This window comes from Terrapene carolina, unplaced genomic scaffold, assembly GCF_002925995.2.
Source record: "Terrapene carolina triunguis isolate 2854851 unplaced genomic scaffold, T_m_triunguis-2.0 Scaffold32361, whole genome shotgun sequence".
NCBI classification, from domain to species: Eukaryota; Metazoa; Chordata; order Testudines; family Emydidae; genus Terrapene; species Terrapene triunguis.
Genome location: NW_020696712.1, coordinates 1 through 1,253, shown reverse-complemented (window position 1 = coordinate 1,253; position 1,253 = coordinate 1). Strand labels below are relative to the sequence as shown.

General features: G+C 44.1%; 1 protein-coding gene across 1 annotated transcript in view; it reads right to left on the bottom strand.

The window, feature by feature from the left end:
• LOC113409319 (claw keratin-like) overlaps positions 1–282 on the bottom strand; it is a 632-nt gene extending 350 nt beyond the window's left edge. Inside the window, exon 1 of the mRNA XM_026663088.1 lies at positions 5–282. Within this exon, the coding sequence (XP_026518873.1) occupies positions 5–266 (262 nt within the window). The 5' untranslated portion in view covers positions 267–282. The remainder of the gene's footprint in view (positions 1–4) is intronic.
• Positions 283–1,253: the final 971 nt, after the last annotated feature.

The following is a 1,253-nucleotide window of genomic DNA, read 5'->3' as shown; positions in this document are numbered from 1 at the left end:
TAATGGCCTCCATAGCCGTACAATCCCCCCAAACCGAATGAGCCCCCGTAGCCCGCTCCGACCACAGGTGCTCCAACGGCTCCCACTTCACTCTGCTGAGGGAAATTGCTGAGAATTGGTCCTGGCATGGTTACAACAACCGGTGATGGTCTGATGATGACTTCAGAGTCAGGGCACTGCCTAACGCACGGCTCGTTGCAGGTGCCAGAAACTGGACTGGGACGGGCCACCCCGCATTCTGGATAGCACAGGCTGGAGCAAGACATCTTTCTGTGATGGAGGTAAACCTGAAACACACAACAGGGACTAGAGTAAAGAAAAGATACCAATGACACTGGAAAAAAGGACTCAAACCTCGGTTACTATTGCAGTGAGATCGCCATGGGGCACAAGAGAGAGAGGAGGAGTGGATTTAGACTCTATGTTCGTGGCTATGTATTTGTTCCTATTTCCTCTTTCTATACCTCTTATCCACTCACACTAAACTTCCCTCCTCATGGGCCCCTTTGAACCCTTCTCAATGACTTTGTCTGAAAAACACCACCTGGAATAAGTGAAACTATTTCATTGATGGACCCCTGGGATTCGCTGTCCATTATAGACATTTCTCAGAGAGAACATGACTGGGATACTGCTATCATTTCTTTTCCTTTGAGGATTCAATCTCTGCATACAAACCAGTTGAGTCCAGGGTCAGAGTGTGGCTTATTGCTTTTCTAAACCTTGGGAGTCCCCAATACTTGCTGATGAATAAACAGAAACTTTTCTTTTCTCCAAATAAATCACTTAGACAAGATCCTCAGCTCTGGTAAACTGGGTTCAGATCCACTGACTTCCATGGAGCGACCCTAAATTACACCATCTGAGGAGAAGAATCTTCAGTGGGTATTTCTGCTCATAAGAACATTGGAATTCCTAGACTGGATCACACCATTTGTCAGTTTAATAATTCTCCTGCCACCAATACTAAGGAATAACAGCTACTTCAGAATAAAGTAGAAGACCCCTAAGTTGGCCGTGTAGGGGCTAAACTGGGAAGGTTTCTTCCTAATCTAGCCAAGAGAAAAATGGCTAAGAAAGTTTCTAAAGTTAATTTAAAGATTTAAATTTCCTATTTCGATTTCCAGTGAATAGGAAATATGTTTCTCAATTGCATCTGGTGCTCCTAAAATCCCCACCTTTGGCTTCAAATCATGGATCCACCACAACTTGCTACTGAATATCTACACAAGATAATTATGGAACAACACTGT